The following is a 23332-nucleotide window of genomic DNA, read 5'->3' on the forward strand; positions in this document are numbered from 1 at the left end:
ATAAATCATGACAGTATAGCATGTTGTGTCTTTTTGTTAATTTTAATTTGTATTTGTGTTATTTTAGATTAAAAAACAAACATCTAAGATCCCCACTATAATTGTAGCCACATGTTCTGAATGTATGTCCAAATGGTATTGGAGATCATTTTGTGTCATTTACATGAAAATCAATAATTCATCAGATGGTACAATCAGTCATGAGTGCTGCATTTTGCTTTTACTTTTTCTTTTTTTTAAAGCTTGCTGTTGGGAAATCTTCTGAATGTTTAATGACTTGACAATAGATTTCTTATTTTTAGTATTTATAAGTCTAAATCAATGTTGTAGTTGGAGCCTCAGTACATCTCAAAAGGTATTTATCTAATACTTTAGCTTGTATTTCTGTGGGTTATTTTGGCTTGTTGACCATGGTATTCACTGACATGCAGGGTTTCCATCTGAAGTTATATCCTTCTGTAAAGCTTAACATGAGCAGGATGGTGGGCTGCTTGTCTAACACACAGTGCGATGGCAGGAGTCTTTTGGTGTGCAGGCAGATTCCCACTGCAGGCTAGGAACTGAAGTGTGGACTCTACTGAGGCCCCCTGCTGGTTCAGAGCAGTGACTCCTCGAGGCTGGTAGGTACTCACAGTGGGATCAGGAGGAGAGAAAGTTCAAACATGCATGGGATCATGAAAGGTCAGACAGAAGGTTAGACATTAGTAAAAGAAGGGAGAAGAAAGGAAATTATAATGCAAGCGACATTTTTGCGATGCAGATATAAAAAAAGTGTTAACAGCATCTCCCTCTGTGTGAACCAGCTGGGCATTTTGATGGTAATTATCAGAAGATCCAATCTAAAAAATATATATAAACAGCTATTTAAGAAGACAACAATTTGTTCTTTGGGATGAGTTGTGACTTTTAATCAACAAAACAAAACCAAAAAAAGACAACATCTGTCCAGTAAACTGTAAATTGTTAAATTAATCTGTCGTTGCTCATTTTAATTTGATCCTAATAACTCTAGCATTCATAAAACACAGGGCTACCTCGAAAAAAAAAAAAGCATAAGCACTTTTTGGCATTTGACAAACTAGTGCATGATGATGCATTTTATTATCAACTTTACTTCTTTATTTAAAAGGGGCACGTTTTTTAAAGCCAGACTAAAAGACAGAAATGCATATTTGACATTTAACTTTTTAAAGTGCTTCCTGTCTTAGATAATAAATATGAGTCTAAACTGCTGCTGCAGGAAAGATGGCGCCCACTCTTCCCGCCAGTCTTCGTGCCGGTGTATCTTGAGTTTCCTGTGCCATGGTCAGGCTCAGCTGCTTCACAAGGGCAGGAGGGATGAAGCTCCATTGAAAAAAAATAATTCACCCCACAAAGTAGTTCCTCCTAATAAATGATGAAAATTATTAGTTAGCTTGCTGTGTATTGCTCTGATTTGTGTTTTTCAACTTTTTGGACAATTTTAAATGTGTTTTTTTTTTGCTGATCCACTCTCAGCTATTTATTTATTTGCAGTTATGGGGCACAACAGGTCACATTTGTCAGTATATTTATCATATCTCCTGTTCGCAGTGATCAGAACTGCAGACAGCTCCAATTGAGTCTTATTGGGATGGAAATAATTTCACCACATGGACACATTCTGCTGTTTTTTTACCTGATTGATACAGCCACTAACTCTGGACCTCTCTTATTTAATGCAGGAATAGCTGCAGCAAAACCTGCTGTGTCTAACAGTGGAAATTTTCTGTTCAAAAATCTATTTGCGAGAATAAAATTAGAAGACAAATTATTAGTCGGCATCTTGAAGCAAACAAATCGAACATGAACCGAACACAGAAAACTAAAGACAGATGGGATTTATACAACGGGCTGTTCTCCAATGTCGTCGTTCAATTTTTTGTCTCTACAGGTTCTGAGATCTCCCACAGGTGAATCTTATTTAACTAATTATGTAGCTCCTGAACATAATGATTTTGGCTTTCAAACAAAGGGGTGAATATATATATATATATGGACACACCACTTCTTCATTTTTATATTTTTGTAGAATCATTACACAGAAGAATTTTGTGCACAAAAAGCAGCAAAATACTAAATATTAAGTAACACATACCCATATCTTTTGTTTCTACAAATTTTACAATTTGTGTTAGTGATTCAGAAAACGAATATCCACCCCATTAATATTTATGCTCAGGAGCCGGAACTGGCTGTGGTGGAGGAGTGAAGCACACTTGAACTCAAAACTTGTGTGAACAGGGCAAGAGCCTCAAGGCATCTCCTCCAAGGCAGTATCATCTCTGTTTTCAGTGAACTGACTGCTCAGTGTGGGAGATATAAAGCCAGCTGATATCGTGCCGTTCAAGTTGTATAAGGATGACAGACAGTCTTTGGTCTGAACTCAGTTTGTCTTTATATTTGCTTTGTATCTTTACAATTTCAGCTACAGTCTAGAAAGTTCATCATTTAAATACACAACAATAACTTTTCTGCATGCCTTCCAGGCTTTTATCCTAAGTTTATGAGCTGTAATAATTTCATTGTTTCTCATCACATAGAATTATTTATTTTCAAGGATATTAATAAGCCTCCAAGCTCTTATTTAGTTATTTTGCCTACTTTTCATTGCCCAGGAACATTTCATGTGAATTAAAGATTGGGTGACATGTATTACAAGATCAGATGTGTTTAGCAATATTGGGCAAATGTGGATGGGTGGTTGGGGGGGGGGGGGACTCCAAATCTATTATTTTTACTAAATTAAATTCCATTCATGAAGCCACACTGAGTTATGTGAATTGCTTCTGTTCTCACCTGTTTAATTATATTTGTTTTATTGAATATGCCAGACTTAAGTGAGAGAACTTTTTTTTTAATATCTACAGGCTAAACCTATTTGAAAGTAACTTTGACTGTTCTTAAAAGTTTCCATTTTTTGAATTTGAACATTTGTTAAACTGGTTTGCCCCCAGTGACAGTATCAGAGAATTTGCCAGTTGATTGGCAGGCATCTTCAATTGGGTTAACTCCAAAAAATAATACGTTTTAGATGCACAAGCAATGCTTAGTTTCTGAAAGTTCCATTCAAATCCATCCAGTGGTTGATGAGATGTTTTGATTACAGACAGGCAAAGTTGACTGTAACAGTAAATGGCAAAGTTTTAAAATACTATAGGGCATGTATGAGTATGTGTTGAGGACGACTCTCAGCTTTTAATGCGCCAAATTTTAGCTCAATATCTGAAATTGGCTAAATTATGGGCATTTTTGTGTTTGCTAAGGTTGACTCCAAAGGTTCATCAGTTTTAAATATACACTTACTGGCCACTTCATTATGTACACTTGTTCAATTGCTTGTTAACACAAATAGCTAATCAGACAATCAGATGGTAGCATCTCAATGCCTCTAGGCATGCAGATGTGGTGAAGACAATTTGCTGAAGTTCAAACCAGGCATAAGAATAGGGAAGAAAAGGGGTTTAAGTGACTTTGAATGTGCTGTGGTTGTTGGTGTCAGACTGCTGATCTACTGGGAATTTTACACACAACTATCTCTAGGGTTTAAAGAGAGTGGTCCAAAAAAGTGAAAATATCTGGTGAGTGATATTTGTGTGGACAAAAAAGCCTTATTAACATCAAAGGTCAGAGGAGAATGAGCAGACTGGTTTGAGCTGACAGAAAGGGAGCAGTAGCTCAAATACCCACTCATTATAAACAAAGGTCTGCAGAACACACATCTCTGAACACATAACACATCCAACTTTGAAGCAGGTGCACTACAACAGAAAAAGCCCACAATGTCACCACTCCTATCAGCTAGGAACAGGAAACTGAAGTCAAGTCAAGTTTATTTAGATAGAACTTTTCAGAAACAAGGCGGTTCAAGTGCTGGTTAACACAGACTCACCAAAATTGGACAATAAAAAACTGGCAAAAAATTTTGCCTGCTCTGAGTCTAGATTTGCTGGACTCCAACAATCTCCACAGTCACCAGATTTCAATCTAATCGAGCACTTTTGGGATGTGGTGGAATGGGCAGACCATCATGGACATGCAGCTGACGAATCTGCAGCAACAGCATAATGCTATCATGTCAATATGTACCAAAATCTCTGAGGAATGTTTCCAACAAGTCGCAAGCTCTATGACATGAAGAATTAAGGCAGTTCTGAAAGCAGAAGGGGATCAGACCCAGTACTAGCAAGGACTAGTGGTCGTTGAGTGTATATCCAATGATTACTTTGAGAGAGTTTCATAAAATCTGTCCACTGGTTCATCAGATATTTTGCCAACAGACAAATACACACACAGAGGTGCATATACACAGTTGCTTGCTTTTTAAGGTGGTGGGCAATAATGTTTACACAGCAATTTCTGCTAGGAAGTCAATTCATTACACCCAGAATTTAGTGTATTTTCTAACTCACTTTAAAATTCAAAACTTGCCTGCAAATTTATTTGTATGCAACCAGATTATTAGAGCATCATCTGTATAAATGAAAAGACCACTTGCACAGGCTGCTTTTAAAGTAGTCTTTGTAGTGAAAAATATAATAGCTCATAAAAACTGCCCCCGGGGAACTTTGAGAGTTAGTCCTTCAATCCTTCAACTTATTTGCTGAAGTGCTGCTGGAAAGTGCTCCAGCATTCATTGATGCTGTACCAATGAATGCCCGTTGTATGCACAATTTGCTTCAAAGACAGCAAACTGAGAGGAGAGGAGCAAGTCTGATAAATCTGTGTCATTGACTGTCCGTCTCACATCGCTGCCCTGAGTAGTATGCTGCACAGACGCAGAAGTATGAAAGGGAAAGTGCCCTGGGGTGTGTGTGCATTATGTATGGAGGGGGCAGTAGAGTGTCATCTTTTTCATTTATTTATGACACCAGGAGCAGATACCTGCAGAATAAAATGAATATGGAGGGACTATGTCAAACTGGAAAAAATTGTATGATTTGTATGTGGAGATTGAACACTTGACCAAGGTGTAAGGGTAAAAAAGAATATCAAGTAAAGTGGTTTAACCATTTAAACTTTTAGGATCACAAGTTTTTTGTTATTTAGCCAACCAATGTCTATACTTTGCTGCATGAGAAACATTCAAATGACTAATTAGAATTATGCCTGTTTGAACTCAAGGGATAAGACAAGTGATAACTAATTCTTTGCAAATATAGAAATCTGAAAATGGACAAGATGTTTCCTGGGCTTCTTTAATGAAGGAAGCAACTGATTCCCACAAAAACTCATCAGAAACAAAGGGCAGATCATCATGGGCATGCACCTCAACACAGTCGTAATGGCACCTGTGCTCAGACTCGAAACTGACTGATGAGCTTAGAAACTATGTGACATCTTGAGAAAATATTGGCTTCCCACATGCAAAATATGGAAGTCTTTTTTACAGCATCTAATGATTGTATTGCTAAATGAAAGAGACCTACTGCTGTCTAACATTTGTGATCCTTACACTTGGATCCATTGGATACATTTTATGTAATCGATTCAGCTCAATTCAATGAAATTATATTACAGTACTATCAGATTATTAGTAAAATTAGTAAAAAGTTGCATATTATAAGAAAACTAACAGTTTGTGATTTGATGCAATCCCCCACACTGAACAAGCAGAGGGTGGTGGGTGACAGTGGAGAGGAATGACTCTCTTTTAACTAGAAGAAACGCCAAGCAGAACCAGAACACCAATGGGAAGCTATCTGTCTTGACCAGATGGAAGTTCAAATTTAATTTGTACCCTGTTGAGGTAGTCTACCTTTACCTCCCCGAGTTGGTTGTTGGGAAAGACCTTCTGGAGACGTTACCTTAAAGTTTAACACATTTATTCAAACACCATAAGTAAATATTCATACAATTATAAAACCAAATGAATTTGGGAGACAATCAATGGGAATGAGATACATATCACCTTGAAAACTAGTCAAGTCATCACCCCAGGATTGTCTGAGGACACAAAGGACGTTCTCTGGTTTTTATCACTTGGGTTCCCCCTCCTACAGAGGGTGGATCACTGCCTCCCTTCTCTGGAGGTCAAAGGTCTCTCCTTCCCCCTTCCTTGCTGGCACGTCCGTTGCTCGCATTCCAGGATGTTTACCACCTATCTCTCTCTTTCCAGATAAACAAAACAACTACTTGTTAAAGCTTTTAAAATGGTGGCTAAATATAAAATGGTGATAAACATTAAATCAGCTAAAGATAAAATATTTGAACCACTCCTAGTACTAAGTTAAATCAACGCTATTAATGCTAAATAAAGCATGGGAGAGTAAATACAAAGCATTCTATTCCACAACCCACAGTACTGTCAAGTCAACCCTTTAAATTTATCCTGGATATACAATGAAAATATTTAGTTCATATGATTAATTTAGGATAAGATGAATGCATAGCTTTTGAAATTAAGGTTAACTATTTTTATCTCCTGGGTAAAATACATTAATGTTCTAATATAAGACTTTTATATTGGAGTTATTAAGTCCTCGATGTAACTCGATGATGCCTTTCTCCTCTGCATGTAATGTCCATTCCCATCAAGCACTCATTGCTTAACATTTTATCTCAAAGTGACCTTGAGCTTTCTGAATGATCTCTCCACATATGCTGTCCACAAAAAGAACTGTAATTACCTTCCACTTAGTAAACACACATTTCTATTTAATGCGTGTTTATCACAGTGGCATTGACGAGTGCTGCATGCTGGATCGCTAATGTGCCATGCTGTGTAAAACAGCAGATAAAGGCCCAAAAAATTATGAGGCGATCGGATTCAACCAGGCACTTCAATAACCAAAGTTATTAACATCCCCCTGATATTCATGCTGACCTGTGCTCTTCAGGGGTGAAGAGCAGAAAAAAAATAGACTGGATTATTTATTTATTTGTTTGTTCCAAATAGGAACATTCAGCCAAATGAAGCTGAAATGTTTTGGCTTGAAAGTATCTACTGTGTATTAAAATAAAAACCATACAAATTATTTTGTTGCTTAAATGCTCTGTCTACTAAATACTTATAAAATAAAATAAAATAAAAAACGTATAACATAAGGAGGGGCTCAAGGACTTTTTCCACATGCATCAAGTCACAGTGTATGTAATCCAACCCAGGTAAAAAAACAAAAAACAAAAAACAAATGAATGGGAACATACCTTTACAGTGAATATGAAAAGAAACAAGGAGAGAAACCGGTTTGCTTTCTTCTGTAGAAAAGACAATTATAGAACTCACAAGAACATTTAATTGCTGTTTGGTTTTGAATAGATGTGAGCACGATAATAGCTGCAGTTCAGTCTTCAGAATGACTTTAGATCAAATAAATAAATAAATGCTGTTTACGCAAATTGATCGTCTGGGGTGTTACAAAGGATCATAGTGATGGAAACTGTCGAGGTTTGCTTTTTTTTTCTAAACTACCAAAACAAATGTATTGAAGTGTCTAAATATATATGCATCTTGTGTTTTTACAATATACAAGATGCGGTAAGTAAAGATTTGTATAATTATTAAACCAATAATTATATTAATAATAATACTTTTGTGTGGTGAGTAACAGATGGAGAAGTAGATTGGATATTGGAAAATAAAAATGTCATAGAACACGAAGAAATGACTCAGACAAAGGTGGATTCACTATAGGTACACAAAACATTTTGACATGATTGTTGTTCAGGTCTATCCAATCAGTTTGTTTATTTTTTTCCCTCTCACCAGCAGCAAAGTTCAGAATATTGGGCTTTGTTGTAAAATCAGTCCACACACTGATAAAGTAATTAACCAATATGTGTTCACTTGTAAAAACCCCTCTGCTCCATCTTTGTCAATGCTTTGTACAAAGGGCTTAATTCAAATCAAAGTCAAAAAGCCATTAAAGAAATAAATCATCAGGAGTTACAGTGTCAATGTTTTTATAGTTGCAGGTTTTATAGCTTCTGAACTGCATGCAGCATGGCAAGAACAATAGCATGAGGAAGTGGGACATTTCTTTTTGTAAGAATGAAAAGCTGAAACATTTTACATTTGTTCGGTCTTTGCATGCATTTTTAAATGTTCAACAAAATATCCAATCAAACAGAGATTATTATTTTTTGCTTAAAAATCTCTTTGTTAAAACACACTGGATCATTTCTGGTTGACTGATGCAGGGTCACACAGATCCAGGGAGCTGCTGCTGCAGGGAAAGATGTAGCCTGCCCTCGACCCCCGTTTTGAGAGACGGCGATGCTAAACTATGTGGTCACGTGTAACACAGATGAGACGTGACGTTTCACTTGAAGCTCGAGCAGTCATCTAATGGAAGTGCTGTTAGATCAAAACAAAATGCTGGAGTCATTTATCGAAACATCTGATGGCTCTTGTCTTAGTTTTCTGGTGGTCAAAAAATGTGAGGAGTGACAGCCAAATGAAAACTGAGAAACCGTTTGGTTTCTTTAGCACACTGTGGTCAGATCCAATGAGTCAAATCGGACTTTTTACAACCCAAAAATAACAGCTCTGCCTGAGAAACTGATCGTAAGAGGTGATTTTTCTGGCATTTGAGGCTATCAAGCTGAAAGTCAGCTGTAAATAGTTAGAAAATCAAATCTATGTTCAAGATGCCAGTTTTTTCTGCCACATTTCAAATTCTGGATCTAATAACAAATGTGTGTACTGCAGTTTGATTTTTTTTTTCTCTGAAACCTAGAAAGCACAAGTACACAAAATAGAAATATACGAGTCCAAAGAAAATCTTTATATAACATAAAACAGCATTACAGGTATGCAATAATCCCTAATACTGTATCTCTAGAAAATAACTGAATGTGTCATTTTTATTTTAGTGAAGCACATCTCACACAACCAGAACAAGTGAGTCATTCCCTCAAAAAACAAGCACATACACAGACACACACAAAAGAAGAACCCTGGAGTTACTCAGAAACTAAAAGTTCACCGGTTTCTTTTTTGAGAAGCATTGGAAACCTTTTTTCAGAGAATTGCATCTGTCATCTAAAGCCTCTTAACTACTGCATTCAAGCCAAACTGCTATAAAGGCTTTTTACTTATTATGTACATACACCGTTACACAGAAACGGAGATAGAAAGGAAGTGAGGCATATTGCTTGCAAAGAAAGTGAGCATATTGGCAGTCAACTCACAGGAAAAGTATTTTGATCTGCTTGAAATGGAATGTTTATATGATTATTTCTCAGACCTTAGCCAGACAACTATATATAGAGAGATACTGACAACCTCAGTCAGGGTATTTTTTTCTGTGTTTAATCATCTATGGGCATGAAAAAAATGAAAAAAATATCTTTTTTTTTCTTTAAACATGTAATGTACAGTTTTTCATGTATCCATTCCTGTATTTTAAATTTAGAATATGCATTTGACAAACTGAAAACAATAAAATAACGTTGTTAAACTAATGTGGTCATATTTTTAAAAGTTTTTCTTATATTGTTCAACCTTGCTCTGGACTCCTCAGCCTTTCTGGTCTTTGCTGTCCTGTTTTTTGTTTTTTTTCATCCCACCATCAGCTTTTCATTTTTTTGTATTTTTATTCCTCCTGAATTCTTCTACTCCACATATTACTATTGTATTTTGGCTATGAAAATTGCCTACAAAAATACTGTTCTTAGCATTAAAAATGAGGAAATGAGAGTCATCAAGCACAATCTGTCAGCAGAAATGAAGAACACAAACACAAGGCTTACACTGAACCCTTTTTCCATCCAGAGAAATTAACTGACAGCTCCTTCAACAGCCTCAGCTCCCCCAGCATCCTCGGCACCCTCAGTACCATCAGCTCTCTCAGCTTCCTCAACATCATCAGCTCCTTTAGCATTCTCAGCATTTTCAAGATCCTCAGCATCCTCAGCTTTCCCAACACCATCAGCTCCTTCAACATCCCCAGTTCCCTCAACACTCTCAACTCATCATCATCCTCAGCTCCATCACCATTCTTAGCTAATTCAGCAACCTCAGCGTTCTCAGCATTATCAGCTTCCACAACATCCTCGGCTTCTTCAACACCTACAGGTCTCTCATCATCATCAGTTCCTTCAACATCTTCAGCTTCTCAACATCCTTCAGCTTCCTCAACATTCTCAGCTTCTTCAACATCTTCTGGTTTCTTAACATCCTCAGCCCCATCAAAATCCTCAGCTCTTTCAACATCCACAGATCCCTCAGCCTCCTCAGCTCCAACAACATCCTCAGTTTAAACCCCACAACACAATCAATATATCAAAATTTCAACAAATTCCTTAGTTGTTAATTGATGTTTCCAATATTTTTTTTTCTGACCTGAAAATGTCTCCTATTATAGAAGGGCTGTCCAGATGTGCCTGAGGTGCCTAAACATTTCTGACTTGCTGTCAGTCCTATTGATTTGAGGAATTGTTTATACATCTGCACTGACTGGTTAGTAGGTGGCAGTGTATGGAGAGACACATTCAAGTCCAATGTAGGCTTATGTGCAAGCGCACCATCAACACTCATTACAAATACATGGCTTTTGAATAGCTCTCCACTTTAATCGCCGCTAGGCATGAAAGGTACACGTGGTAATGAGAAAACCAGAATTCAACAGAAGGTAAAAATCAGTGTTTTTATAGGGAAAAAAAATATGATTTAAAAAGACACTGAAATATTTTTCTGTAAATGATATATATCAAGAGTTTTAGTATTAGAAAGTAACTACCTTCAGCAAAGTACTGTCTCTGAGTGGAGTTTTCTACTTACTTCAACTCCGATGAAAGAGAAAAGTTTTAAAAATACAACACATTTAAAAAGTAAATGTGTCCCTGTGATGGACTTGCGACCTGTCCACCTCCCGCACAGTGGTTGCTAACCCTAACCACTCAGAAAGGAGAAGCAGGTAAAGAAAATGGATGGACGGATTTTCAAGGATTATATTTCTGGTTTGCAATCTACTTGGTTTCTTATATCAAGTAAGTAACAGTGTGGCTGGAGTCAGACTTTACATCAATTGAGAGTTGCGAACACCTCAAAGATCATTTCTTTTTTCTTCTAATCTTCTAGGGCAGGGGTAGGCAATCCTGGTCCTCGAGGGCCGCAATCCTGCATGTTTTACTTGTTTCTCTGCTCCAACACACCTGATTTGAATCAATGGCTGATTAACAGGCTTCTGCAGAACATGAGGAGGTGATTTAACCACTGAATCAGGTGTGTTGGAGCAGAGAAACAAGGAAAATATACAGGATTGCGGCCCTCGAGGACCAGGATTGCCCACCCTTGTTCTAGGGGCTTAATTTGAATAAATGCTCAAATCATTCCCCAACATAAATCAAAACTATTAGAAAGGGATTTAAAAAAGGTACAAACAGCAGTATTCTGTTTGTATTCTGCTGTTTTGGAATAAATAATCATGCCTTTTAAAAAAAATGATATTTCAGAAGATGTAAACCGATACTTTTATATTGCGTCAAACCATTCTTGGAATTTTTTGTTTCCGCTATACTTGTTTTACTTTATAACATTACTGTTTAAAACTTCACCCACTGCAATCGACAGGTGTTTACTGGGTAGTTCAACATCCACCAGCTGTCATACCAGTAACAAAATCTTTACAGTGTGTTAAACAAATACCAGATGTTGCCGTTAATGATGCTAGAAAGCATTTGATGTCCATCTATTTATATGCCTGTAAGCAGACAGGTTCAGCTCAGCCCACTTTATGTCCACATTTTGTTTTTATCCCTCTCTGATTAACATTCACTTTTGTTTTCGTGGACATATGTTGTCATTCTCTCTATTCTAGCACAGAATATCTAAGAATAATAATAGAAAAAAAAACAACTTCCTGTTAATGTTTTAGTCACTATTTCTTATTTCTAAAGTCAGATTTTTTAAACAACCAGCTGCCAAATGGTAAAGGCGGACAATAAGTCGGTGTGTGTTTATGTGCCTGACTGTTAACAAAATAACTCATGAACCACAGGGCAAATTTTAATGGGACTTACAACTGATGAACTTTTAGAGTTTAGAGTTTTACTTCAGCCAAGAAAGTAGCACATATGTGGCATTGTCTTTATGTTTTTTTTTCCCCACGTGACGTGACCTAACTATTTATAGAAAAATATACAACTTGCAGGCACGTAGCAAGAAAGTTTTTATTTTATGTTTGCGTGTTCCCTCTCTTGTTTTGCAGCTTAAAGAAAATTCTTAATTGACCACCCAGATCTCACGGGTCTCATTAGCATTGATTTTTTCATGCGGCAACTTGTTTCTACAGAAAGCTAGATAAACATTTTTTTTGTTCTCTTTATCAAAGTGTTGTTGTTTTTTTTTTTCACAAAAAGAGCAAATAATTGTTAAACAGATGACCCNTTAGACTATGCCAAATTTAAATTCTGAATCTGTTTTTATCGGGTAACAAGAACCTTTGCTGTGATAGCAGTCCTTGTTTTGTATAAGCAGTCACGTTTTATGCAATAAATGTATGTAATGATTTGCAGAGAGCCAGGGTAGTGCTTTTAGCTTACTTTGCTGCCCCCAAGTGGCCACAGTTCATTTAATATAGGTTCAAAAGACTCCTAAGGACAAGACTGAAGGTGTAAAACCACTGAAAACAGTACAATTAATGAAAACACAGTATTAAACTCTCGTCACACGGCGAGGTTGTTTCCACACACAGCAGGGAAACAGTTTAGTCTAAACCGAAAACCTCACAGCAGTAATTAGCTCTCTCACCAATGAAGTGACAGCCATATTTTTCCCATCACTTTGAGCTGACAGACGTAAAGAAACATGATTGACTACATTTGATAGCAGCGTCCTTTGAACTGTCAATCACAGGGGAAGATTTTGCCTCATCCTGTCAAAAAAAAGCAACCTGACACAGCCAGAGATGAGGGAGACAGATGGGGAGCGGGGGTTGTCATGCACTCCACATTATGACACAGTTATAAAACTTTCATCAGGGTCACAAGGACAAACTAACTGTTGAAATGAAGTCCTGACATCAGAGACCAATGTTTTTTTGTTTTTTTTTTGGTTCATGCAATTACCCATGGAGCCCTGTCAGCTATTTTTAGCCATCCAATCGCTCAGAGAATGATTCCATTTGCAGCTAGGAGACTTGACTCATCCAAACCTGCTTTAAGTTTCATGACCGCCCTCACTTCTGTCGAGGGACAACAACCAAGCTGCCCTTGGTAGGAATAGTAAAGCATGAGGACCCTTCACTAAAAACACACCTTAACCCCATGAAATAAGGCCCCAGAGGGAATATAGTGTTAGGCCTGGAAATAGTTGGACACGGTAAACGTTTGCTGTTGTTTCCCAAATTCAATCGTGAATGTGAGCTTGAAACCTCTCCATTTAGTTTGAGGGTTTAAACTAAGTAACTGAGGGACGCTTTTAGAGAGATTAGCTCTTTAAACGTAGTGTAGCAAATACAGAGAACACATTTTCTTTTTAAGGGTGTTTTAGTTCCGATGAATGGTTCCCACCCTACTTCATCAAAATGATTTCAGGTTGTTGATTCCCAGAATCGTGAGGTAAAGATTAAATAACATCCGGTATCCAAAAACTGCCAAAACAAAACCGATCCATCATAGAGATCGCAGTGACAGGTGTAGGTAAACCAGTTTGGTGTAGCAAAGGAATAAAAAAATAGGGTTTGAGCACGCAGCAACACAAGTGCGTGCAAAGTGGTTTCTATGGTAAAGAAAACAAAAAAACAAAGAAGGACATATTATTTGCAATATGTGTCTTTGGAGGAAAATTCTCAAGAGGCAGACAGAACACACCCGGTGACAGTCACAGGAAATATATTATTGCATGGTGATAGTTTACAAGAAATGAATGATATATCAAGTTGTCAAAACCGTTCTTTACCTCCGCCAAAGAGGTTAAGTTTTCCGTAGCGTTTATTTGTTTGTCTGTCTGTGCACAATTTTACTCAAAATGTTCTGAACAGATTTTCATGAAATTTTCAGGAAACGTCAAACATGGTACGAAGAACAAGAGATTGATTTTGGTGGCGATCTGGATCGTGAGCCGGAGTCAGGAAACGTTTAAAGGATTCCAAGCGAACAGTGACCGTGTGGCCTTGGCGGAGGTTTGCAGTCTTGGAGTGCTTCCAATTTTTGTCATTTGGAATCACTTTTCCACATAAGATTATGGCCAAAAAAAAAGAACATATTAAGATTTAAATTGTATTTTTTTCCAAATGATGACACGCAGCTTAACATTGGGAGTAATAGTTTATGCCAGTATTTTCTTATTAAAATACAATTAAATTTCACTTATTTGTGCTTCATGTGTGATTATAACACTGTTATGGTACTGATCTTGCAGTTTTGTGTCCACAACAATGAAAAGAGTCCATTTCTTGTGCTAATAAATTATCAGGACTTGAGTTGTTTAACACTAAGTTCAGGAGATACCATAAAGCAGAGGTTCCCAACCCCGGGGCCGTGGACCCATACCGGTCCGTAGGTCATTTGGTACCGGGCTGCACAGAAAGAATAATTAACTTACTGTATTTCCATTTTTTGTTGTTGTTTTTTGAGTCTGAACAACATTTATTTTGAAAAACTGACCGGATTCTCTCCACTACATCCGTCTCTGACTCTTGATGCGTGTCAAAACGCTTATCTAGGTCATGTGATACGTTACCGCTAAAAACAAACCCACAAGCAGCAAAATGAGTAAAAAACAAACGTCTCTGGAAGCCCTTAGATGGGACCATCTGGTTACTGAGAAACAGGCACAGGGCTCCCACTGATTCATTTTATTTTGTTGTATTTATCCGCCACACCTTTAAAGGCCGGTCCGTGAAAATACTGTCTGATAATGAACCGGTCCTGGAGCTAAAAAGGTTGGGGACCGCTGCTGTACAGTCCTGAGCTCACCCACTTCCATTGTTTGAAAGTGTCCCCAAACCATAAGAACCGCATTTAATCATTTACTAGAAAATGAAAATAAAAACCAGGCTGCCGTTAAGATACCCAGGTGACAAAACTCTGGCTCGCCAGCATTTGTTTTTCCTACAAACTACCATTTCCGTAAATGATTAGTCTCTAAACGTCAAGCTGTTTCGTAAACGAGATTTGACAGAAAATACCCAGCGTGTGGAGAGGGTGTTTCAGATTTTATTTGACGAGAATGCCAAAATTTCACATTCGTTTACAAAGTGAATATATTTTAAAACAGTCACTTCATTTCTTAACAGCAACGACAAGAGAAACCTCTTTTTCTGCACGAGTTAAAATAACTCAAAGGGGTTTGCTTTGAAAACAATTACTCTTGAAACTCTTTACAGGCTGGCCAAAAGAATCCTGTGATATATAACATCTGATTTATTGCTATACCACATGTCAAGCATTGATGACAGAGGCAGTGAAACACAACCATGGAAGGACAACAATGATCCTACTTTCATTTTGGCTGCTCGACATTGATGTTGCCCACCGCCGAATGCGAAAGGGGGATGATGTTTTTGCCCATGTCTGCAAAATATCTGATGAACCATTAAAAAGATTTCAATGAAACTCTCAGAAAGTAATCACTGCTTGTATGTCTACAGTGCAATGTGCTTTTGGGGTCAAGCAAACATATAAATCTGTACAAATCAGTCAATGTTACATTTATTTAGCTAAAATTTGGTTTGGTAGTAGCTGAGAGGACATTCACAACACATACTTTGAGAGCCAACGTGTGTCGTGACAAAAGACTCTTGACAGATAATTAACAAGTTCGAGTTTTAAGAGCTTAAAAAAGTGTGGTTAGAGGTCAGAGTGATGATCAAAGGTCTGCCGATCTTCCTGAACATTTGTAAACTCGCCTGGCAGCGGATCCTTGAACTGCAGGATATTAAACATACGTATGCCGTGGGTACTAACAAACATAAAGCTAATGTTGACATAGTGATATAAGGTATAAGAACCCAGGTCCATAAAATACCAGCTGTTTTACTGATTTAAATCTCCTTTAAGAAAACTACTGCAATAAAAGTTAATATGTAGAAAAGATTCTATTTCCTTGCAACACACCTTTCTTCAATCCAGTGCCCTCCCATCAAATATTTTTTTCCTTCTAGCTGTAGACTAGACCATAAAAGACATAAAACTATGTAGTTTTGCTATAAAATTATTGGAAAAGGCCCCTGAAAAAACTATAAATAGCTGTTTACTCAAACTCACACAACACTCAAGTCCCAACAAAATGCGAGCGCCTTTATTCTTCCGCTGCGTACAAAAGTGGCTACACTCCTGGATTTTCCTTCTCCTCTGGGAGTAGTTTTTCCTTGGCCGAGTCCTGAGGTTCTCTGTGGGTGGTCTTCTGCATCTCCCGACCCTTGACCCACGTGTAGGCCGACGAGCCTCCGAGAACCATCATGTTACTGGTCCACCACAGCAGGCTTTTGCTGGACGAGTTGTACACCACCGCGATGACAGTCTGCGCGCAGGCCTTCGCCGTTCCCGAGACGTTGTGGGTGAGCGGGCTGGTGAACTTGATCTGGAGGCCCGTGACGTAGCCGATGGCGAAGCCGAACACTCCCCCCAGCGTCATCATCCCCCAGAAGCCGAGGTCCGTCAAGCGGCTGAAGTTGGCCACTCTGCCCACGTCCCCGAAGACGAAAATGAGAGGAAGGAAGAGGACGCACGCGTTCACGTTGTTGTAGAAAGACAGCTTCCAGATGCTTCCATCCACAGCAGGCATCACCTTCTTCGTGTAGATGGCGTTGAGAGAGACACAGGCGCTCGCCAGCACCCCGAAAAACACGCCCAACCAGGAGAGGGACCCGGATAAGCCTTCCTGATCCACACCGAGCCAGAAGCCACCTGAAAGAAATCAGAAATGGCAGTAAATTAAATATTTTAATACCAAACCATCTACTCTGTTGTTTCGTATTTGTTTCCTTAAAAAATATCTTTTTTGTTTTACTGCATCTTCTTGTATTCAGAAGATAACATGTTAGAATTAATGTACCTTTATCTTTAAAGAGCAAAAAAATAAGTAACCCATGAGATCAGAAGATTTTTAATAAGAGTTGTATTTTATGACATGTATGTGTATGAACATTTTTTATTTCACTTGTTACATATACAGATATATCTCTTTTGAGCAATATATATATATATATATATATATATATATATATATATATAAATAAAAATTAAATTAAGGCTGTCAAAGATTGTTCACAATTTTTCGATAAGGCAAAATAAAGCAAAGAGACATGCAAAGTCTATAAATCGATAACAGTTCCTAAAACGAGCCACTTTATAAAAGATTTAATATTGTGTTACAAATAGGTTATTGATGAGCTTGAAAACACTTCATAAAGTGTTAACAATCATTTAGAAAACACTGCTCATACGTCCAAGCAGGCTCACTATTTGGCAAGATCAAGTGCTGTACTCATTTTGATTCGTAATCTAAATTTTCAATTTTATCAGTCATGTGTCTGTAATTAACCTGCATGGAGGCGCTATGAGTTTGTTTTTTTGGGGGCACATAAAGTTAAACAGTTAAACAGGTAAGCTGAGCGCACAGCAGTAAAATACATTTACCTGACTGAAATAAAGTACAGCTCTTGATCTTGGCAAATAGTGAGCCTGCTTCAGTGTATAAACTGAGGTTGGGAACTCTTTGGGAAACGAATAATATTGCTTTAGAAAGTGTTTACAAATTCTCGATTAACCTAATAAGAAAGCATTAATGAATCTGACACTAGACTACAAAGAAAAGGCGTGATGCAGAGATAAAGACAGCAAGTGATAAATTTCATTAAAAGCTGCTGACAAATAAACATAAACAGTGTGATGAACTTCTTTAATCACAGGACTTAATTAAAGCCAGCCTACGTGTGGGATACTTTGTGTTGCTTGTCTCAATATTTTGTTATATGTTGTGCTTCTTTGCTTTTACGCTCTGATTTCTTGCTTTTACTCGCTGTGCACTTTTTCCCCGAAGCGCCAAAATTGCTTCAATCCGTTTTTGTCACCTTCAACTTCGCTCGCCGGTTTGTGTTTTTGCTTCGCTGCGAGTTACCTTACAAGTGGAGCAAACTTTTGTTTTTTGTTTTGCTTTTTTAAATTTATATTTAGACAAACACAACACTTGCACAGATACGGTTGACTTTTCGAAAAACCGCTGCAATGCCTTTACAGTGAACCAATCGTTCGCTTAATTCACACCCAAGTAGCTCAGGACGTAAATAAATGTTTCTGTTTGTACGAAACAACTTTAGTCAAGATGCAGTAGAATCACCTACTGTAGGAGAAAATACATTAATCTAAATAAGTGACAGTACATCTCAGCATAATGCAATATCAGAACTTTACTTGTCTTTTTTTTGGCACATTAGTCTCTATCAGTTTTAAAATAAGCAGTTATCTTAACTCCAGCAGCTCTTCCCAATGTCATCACTGTTTATTATTTACATAAGTGATAACACAAATCCTCAGAGGACACCAGAATCCTGCGGAAATGACATTAATCAGTCCCTCCAGGATTTCATGGGCATTTTTTGTGATTGTTGCGGGCTAAAATGCCTGATTTCGCGGGGCATTTTCCTAAAAGTTGCATTTTTTTTTACAAAATCAATAAAAAACATAACTTTTAATATATAAACCAAAAATACTTACTAGTTTTGTAAGATAATTATCAACAAACATTGACATTCTCAAAAGGTGCTTTATTTGAGAACTTTGATAGCTTCTAAATTGACATTCATGACCATTTCTGGATTGTCCCTCGTCTGCAGCTCTCCTCACATGTTTTGCAGACACGAAGTGTTTGTCGATGCGTTTATGTTCCATGATTACACTGCAGGACGTGCAAAACAGCTTCCCCCCACTCTTGTGCAGCTGGGGAGGAAACTGGTTTGCGACCGCAGGGAAGTTAGTTTTAAGTTGGATATTCGCACTCCGCGGAGTTAGCGGCGTCTAGCTCACGGCTGACCCGAAACAGGAACGCTAATGTCGGCCAGCCGTCCCTAAGGAACCACCGTGAGAGAAGGGGCCGGCAGAGAATGGCTGGCCGACATTAGCGCTCCTGTTTCGGGTCAGCCGTGAGCTAGACGCCGCTAACTCTGCAGAGTGCGAATATCCAACTTAAAACTAACTTCACTGCGGTGTTTTGCTGAAATCTTTGTGGGCAAATGTGAAGCATTAGCGCACATTTTGGCTGCATGCTCCCGGCATTCTGATGTTAACAGGATGTGACGTCTTATCTCTTCTTCTTGAGTTATTTGGGGTTATTTTGGTTAAAGTTGCAGTGTTTTGGGCAAAGTTGCACAAAGTTGCGATTTCGCGGGGTTTGCTTGATTTTGCGTTAATAGTTGCGATCGCGAAATCCTGGAGGGTCTGATTAATGATGAATAAATGAAAGCAAAGGAAAAGTCCACCTACCCAGGATGATCCCACAGCAGATGAGAGCTTGTAAAGATGTGGTCTGTTTCAGGAGAACATACGATAGGAGCACATTAAACACTGTGCTGAGGGAGCGGCCCACCGTGTAGAAAGCCACCCCGACGTTCTTGAGACACAAGTTGTTGAAGGTGATCATGCCGATGAAGACGACGGACAGCGGCAGGACTTCCCGGGACGTCTTCAAGTCGAATTTGACCGACGGGAAGTCGACGAGTCCCGGGCAGAACTTGGACAGCAGCTGCATGAGCCAACACAGGCCGACGGTCACCACACACTGGAAGAAAGTGACGAACAGCGGCGCGTCCAGGTCTCGGTTGTCCAGCAGGTAATTGTTGAGGAACACCATTGTGATGGAGACGAACCAGTAAAGCGCGACCACGGCCGCTATCCGGACGGCTCGGAACAAAAACGCCTCCTCTTCTTCCCGCTCCTCCAGGTTGGTCGCTTCCGAGCCGGACAGAGCCATCCTCAGGATACTGGAGCGCTTCAGCTGGGCCCTGTTCATGTTTACACACACACAACAAAAAAAAAAACTGATTAAAAACTAGGGCATTCACAGGACCCGGAATCTAAATACAGACCAATGAAACGACAACATGACTGCCGAGTTCCGCTACCGGCAACAACAAACTCACTTCCGGTCTGGGCCTTTCAGCATAAAAGCCAAGACAACAATTTTCTTTGCAACTTCTGTATAAACCCTCAGTTTTTGCTCCAAGAGTTTCGAGCATGTTTTAGACAACGTAGCCCCGTCCTGACTAAAGTTATTTTAAATGAAATCAGATCTACAGTAAATAAATGGTTTCTGACAGACATCCTCTAATGAAAGTAGGACAAAATACGCATCAGCCATTAATTGTTCCATCTATGTAGAATATGCTGATAGGTTTTGGGATCCTAAGTTCCCAAGCTGCTGCAAAACACCATAAATTAGCAAAAAAAGAAATAACACAAAACACGTGACCAGACAACACAAATTAAGGAATTCTTAAGAAGAAAACTTCTATATTTAATTGAGTTACCATACTCTAAAGAAAATTTTACGTCTTTTTTTTAAATCGTCGTTACATTTTATTTAATTTATTTTTCTTGACAATACATCCGTCTTTTTACTGACAAGTCAAGCAACCCAAACCGGAATATTCACTGAGCAAACGACCCTACTTCCTTGTTTGAATTCGATAGGTTTTAAATAACTGCGCTCATTAACAGACATACTTCATATTGTTTAAAGACAAAAGCAAAAGCAAAATTACTTTGTCTCTGTTACGTTTTTACTTATAGCTTAGTGTTGTTCAAAAATTCAACATTTGCTCTGAATGACAGTTTATAGTTGTTTATCAGTTACATTTACTTTCATGAAGTCACATTATGCTGTTTTTATGGACTATGGTCAACATTTAAAAAAAAAATATTTTCATACCTGTATTTTTTGCGAAATGAGCTGTATCTGTAACCGAGATCAAGAAACGATGTATTTAAAGAAATGCCGTCTTTAAGTCCAGCTTGCCTGACCTGTATTTTCTGATACACCTTTCATGTGAAGAGCTGGGCGGGAAAGGGGGCGGAGCCTGCCTCCAAACTGGCAAATGATAGTGAATTACATCACGAACAAAGCGGAAATTAGTTTCCAAACGTTTCATCGTAAAAGCGCGACATATGTCTTTGACAGCGAAAAATCAGTAGATTTGGGACTAAAAACAAAGATAAGTCTGTACATTTTCAGTAAATCTAAAAAAAAAAAAAAAAAAAAACGAAACAGTTTAAACACAAATATCTCAAAATTGACCACAGTAATTCATAACATTTTTTACAAAAGAGATATGGTGTCTATTCATAAAATATCAACAATCAATTTCCTTTTTATTTTGAAAGAATAACCCATCTGTGTATCTTTTCTCTTGTCCTTACAGCATGTTGGTAATATCAGTGGCAAATTAGATAGCAAGACATAATACAGCCCAATACCTTACGGTTCTCTACCTGGTACTTACATAGCCTGTAAGTGCTCGCTATGTACATCCAGTATTGGGCTGTATTATGTACTTCTATCAATTTATTTTCCTTTTATTATACACAACTTACATTGTTTGCTGCCAGCTTGGTAAATAGGCCAACAGATTTGGATTGATCATTCAAAAATTAAGATCATGGCTACTATGTGTTAAGGTGAAATTAAAACAATTGCCAATATGTATTCATATGAATAAGGTATGATGGGAATCAGTCAATAGAAGGTTCATAAATGAGGCAATCTGAGAATTCACAGATGGGTTATTTGGTTATCTATTTGTTAAGTTAACCATAATAAAAAAGTTGCACTAAACAGCATAGACTCTTAAATTTTGTTACCTTATTAAGTGTAACAAGTGATCAGTTCAATCTTGAGATTAACATTGCCAGTTATCAGATCACAACAAGTGAAGGATGAAATTTCTTCGACAGGGAACTCTTTATCATAATACTTACACCAAATAAGGAGGGAAAAAAAAATATTTCAAATATTTTATTGCAAAAATAAAACCAAATAAAGAAAATAGGATCAACAATAAACAATTAAGATGACACAATAAAAATTAGACAAACACTATAATTTTACGGAATTTATTGTAATCCATAGGAGGGTCCAGAAGAAAATATTTGGGAACCACTGCTTTAAACTATTTTGGCAAATAGTTCACTTCAGAATTTGGTCAGAAGATGTTATTAATTCTGCCAGGTTTTAATGACACATCAGATTGGAAATAGATGTTATTTATCAGTTTGCATCAGTTAAAATGAAATAGCCAGCTCAAAATGGCTTCTTCTTTTATCTTTCTCATCACACAGAGTTAAAGTTGACTCCCTGGATCAAAAGCTGTAGAGGAGCCAGTCGTCACTTTGTCTTTGAGGAACTTGGGTTCTGCTCAGGCCTCAACAGAACTACGACAAGTGAGCAGGTTAAGGCCCAGAGCTCATTGAGGGTCTGTGCCTCTTTGGTTTTCTCTTTCTTTCTCTTTTTTTGTTCTGAAAATACAGAAACACTAAGCACAAATGTTTTCTCACTCAGGAAACAAAATGAAACAAAGACAACGAGGGGAGAAATGTCTTGACAAACAGAAAAAAAAATGTTCTGCCAATGAACTGCAAAACGAACAGACTAGCAGTCACCCACCAAGGCTTTCTCCTCGGTTTGTTATCAAAGTTTATAACAACTAGGCCATTCAGATTGTTGGGCTGGAAAGACCTTGGGGGTGCAGAAAGGCTTTATATCAAATACATTTTAACCCACTTGTGAATACAATTCTCCTCTAAGACAAAAGAAACAAAGTTTGTTAAAATAATTTTCATACTAAATATTTCCATACAAATTATTAACATCAGGTCTCATAATCAAATAAACATATCTCATTTCAGCTATGAATCATGTTTTCTTCAAACCTTAGGAAAGCATGTAAACAATCTGAGAATAACTGATTGGACGTGTCTGAAAACAATCAGGAATCACTCAGGTCAGACTGAGCTTTTTATGGAACAGCTGATGAAAGATGACGGTAGAGCAGAGGTCATGAAAAACAGGTGATTCTTCATGCTACATAAATGACTCTTTTTTTAATGTGCATACATCATCTTAAACATTTGTCATTTTTAAATAAAAAAGAACACTTTGTAAATACCAATGTCTATTTATTTTACAAGTGTTCATGTTTCTGCTGCATTCTCTTCTTTATTTGAGACATCTGCTGTTCTAGTAATTCCAGTGACGCCTCTGTGGTAAGCATCCAGAATAGCAGTAAACAATTATGTGGCTCTTTAACAACGAGAACATGAATCCTGACGGTGTGTTTCAAATGTGCTCTCCCCCTCTTATCCTATTCTCCAAAAGCAAGGAGTCGTGTTTCACAGTTTATGACAGCAGGTGGCAGCAACTTATCACCAATAC

The 23332-nt window shown here is 37.8% G+C and overlaps 1 protein-coding gene across 2 annotated transcripts; it reads right to left on the bottom strand.

Moving 5' to 3' along the window:
• Positions 1 to 15103: 15103 nt before the first annotated feature.
• On the bottom strand, positions 15104 to 20983 carry slc35c1 (solute carrier family 35 member C1). 2 transcript variants are annotated; one of them, XM_017414190.3, is made up of 3 exons: positions 20834 to 20983; positions 19390 to 19907; positions 15104 to 16815 (listed from the first exon to the last, which is right to left on the bottom strand). In XM_017414190.3, the coding sequence occupies exons 2-3, from the start codon at positions 19874 to 19876 to the stop codon at positions 16235 to 16237; spliced, it is 1068 nt and encodes a 355-aa protein (XP_017269679.1). In that variant the 5' UTR covers positions 19877 to 19907; positions 20834 to 20983; the 3' UTR covers positions 15104 to 16234. The 2 variants fall into 2 exon arrangements, with proteins under 2 accessions (XP_017269679.1, XP_017269678.1); XM_017414189.3 differs by lacking the exon at positions 20834 to 20983 and having other exon boundaries at positions 19390 to 20021.
• Between the last annotated feature and the right edge of the window lie 2349 nt (positions 20984 to 23332).

Source organism: Kryptolebias marmoratus, linkage group LG15 (assembly GCF_001649575.2).
Source record: "Kryptolebias marmoratus isolate JLee-2015 linkage group LG15, ASM164957v2, whole genome shotgun sequence".
In the NCBI taxonomy this organism is placed as follows: domain Eukaryota; kingdom Metazoa; phylum Chordata; class Actinopteri; order Cyprinodontiformes; family Rivulidae; genus Kryptolebias; species Kryptolebias marmoratus.